The 1066-nt window shown below is 56.7% G+C and overlaps 1 protein-coding gene across 1 annotated transcript; it reads right to left on the reverse strand.

Moving 5' to 3' along the window:
* Positions 1 to 211: 211 nt before the first annotated feature.
* PML (promyelocytic leukemia) lies at positions 212 to 684 on the reverse strand (the record flags this gene model as incomplete). The annotated part of the gene is made up of 1 exon (XM_010022887.1): positions 212 to 684. A coding segment is annotated over one exon (473 nt), but the record flags the coding sequence as incomplete, so codon positions are not given.
* Positions 685 to 1066: the final 382 nt, after the last annotated feature.

A 1066-nucleotide genomic window follows, 5' to 3' on the forward strand; every position in this document is an offset into this window, starting at 1 on the left:
CCACCCTGTCCCCACTCTGCCATCACCACCTTGAACCTGGCTTCACCCAAACCATCCATGCCCTAGAGCCCACTGGTCACTACTTCACCCCCATCTTCTCCTTGACATGGTGAAATCAGGGCAGCAGAGGGACAGGGACACCATGCTCAGTCCCATCATGAACTAGCGCGAAGAGAAACAACCCAGCTGGGGACAGACGTCTTCAACCTACCTTACAGATTGGTTCTTATGGGTTGGGTTGGAGCAGGACAAGTTACTGGTCTTCTGGGTGCCCTCAAGGAAGTCCTTAGCAGACCCTGCCCTGATGTCCATCACCCTCTTGGCTTCATGGCTTGCCAGATAGCGTTGATGGGCTTCAGAGCACTTGGTGCAGAGGAACTCCTCACACTCACAGCACCAGAACTCACCGGGTTTCTTGCAGTTGTCACAGAACAAGTCAACTCCACCCATGATCTTCTTGTAGACCTTGAGCCTGGCCTGCAGGTTGGTGAAGAGCAGGTTGTCCATGTCGGGAATGCCGCTGGCCTGCGGGATGGGCATCTGGCACACGGAGCACTGCCCAATGTGCTTGGTCTTGCTCAGGCAACCAAGGCACAAGGTGTGGAGGCAGGGGAGGAGCTTGAGGCTGGTCGATTCCTGCCGGCAGCCCTCGCAAAGGATGAACTGGAAGTCATCTTCTAGGAGCTTGGGAAGTGAGGGGGGAAGAGGAATGAGTGCAGGGGTGAGATTTAAGAGCTTATGAGACTAAACCTCAGGGGAGGAAGGTAACCCACAAACCCTACTCAGAGCAACCACTGAGCCACCAGCAATGCCCAGGCCCTGTGAACAGGCATGGCCCATGCACCGATGTAAGGTTGGGTGGATGATGAATGGGGCCGGGACCACTTCCTCCCCCTCCAGCAAAGAGGCAACAGGACAGTCCCCCTGGCTATGGGGCTGGGGAGGGCTGCAGTCCAGGGGATGGGGCACACGGGAAACGTACAAGGATTCTGGAGAGAGACTCTTCAGCAGGGCCTGTAGGGACAGGGTGAACGGTTCAACCTGCCCGAGGGGAGACTGAGATGAG

Source organism: Nestor notabilis, unplaced genomic scaffold (genome assembly GCF_000696875.1).
Source record: "Nestor notabilis isolate BGI_N333 unplaced genomic scaffold, ASM69687v1 Scaffold25689, whole genome shotgun sequence".
Lineage (NCBI taxonomy): Eukaryota > Metazoa > Chordata > Aves > Psittaciformes > Psittacidae > Nestor > Nestor notabilis.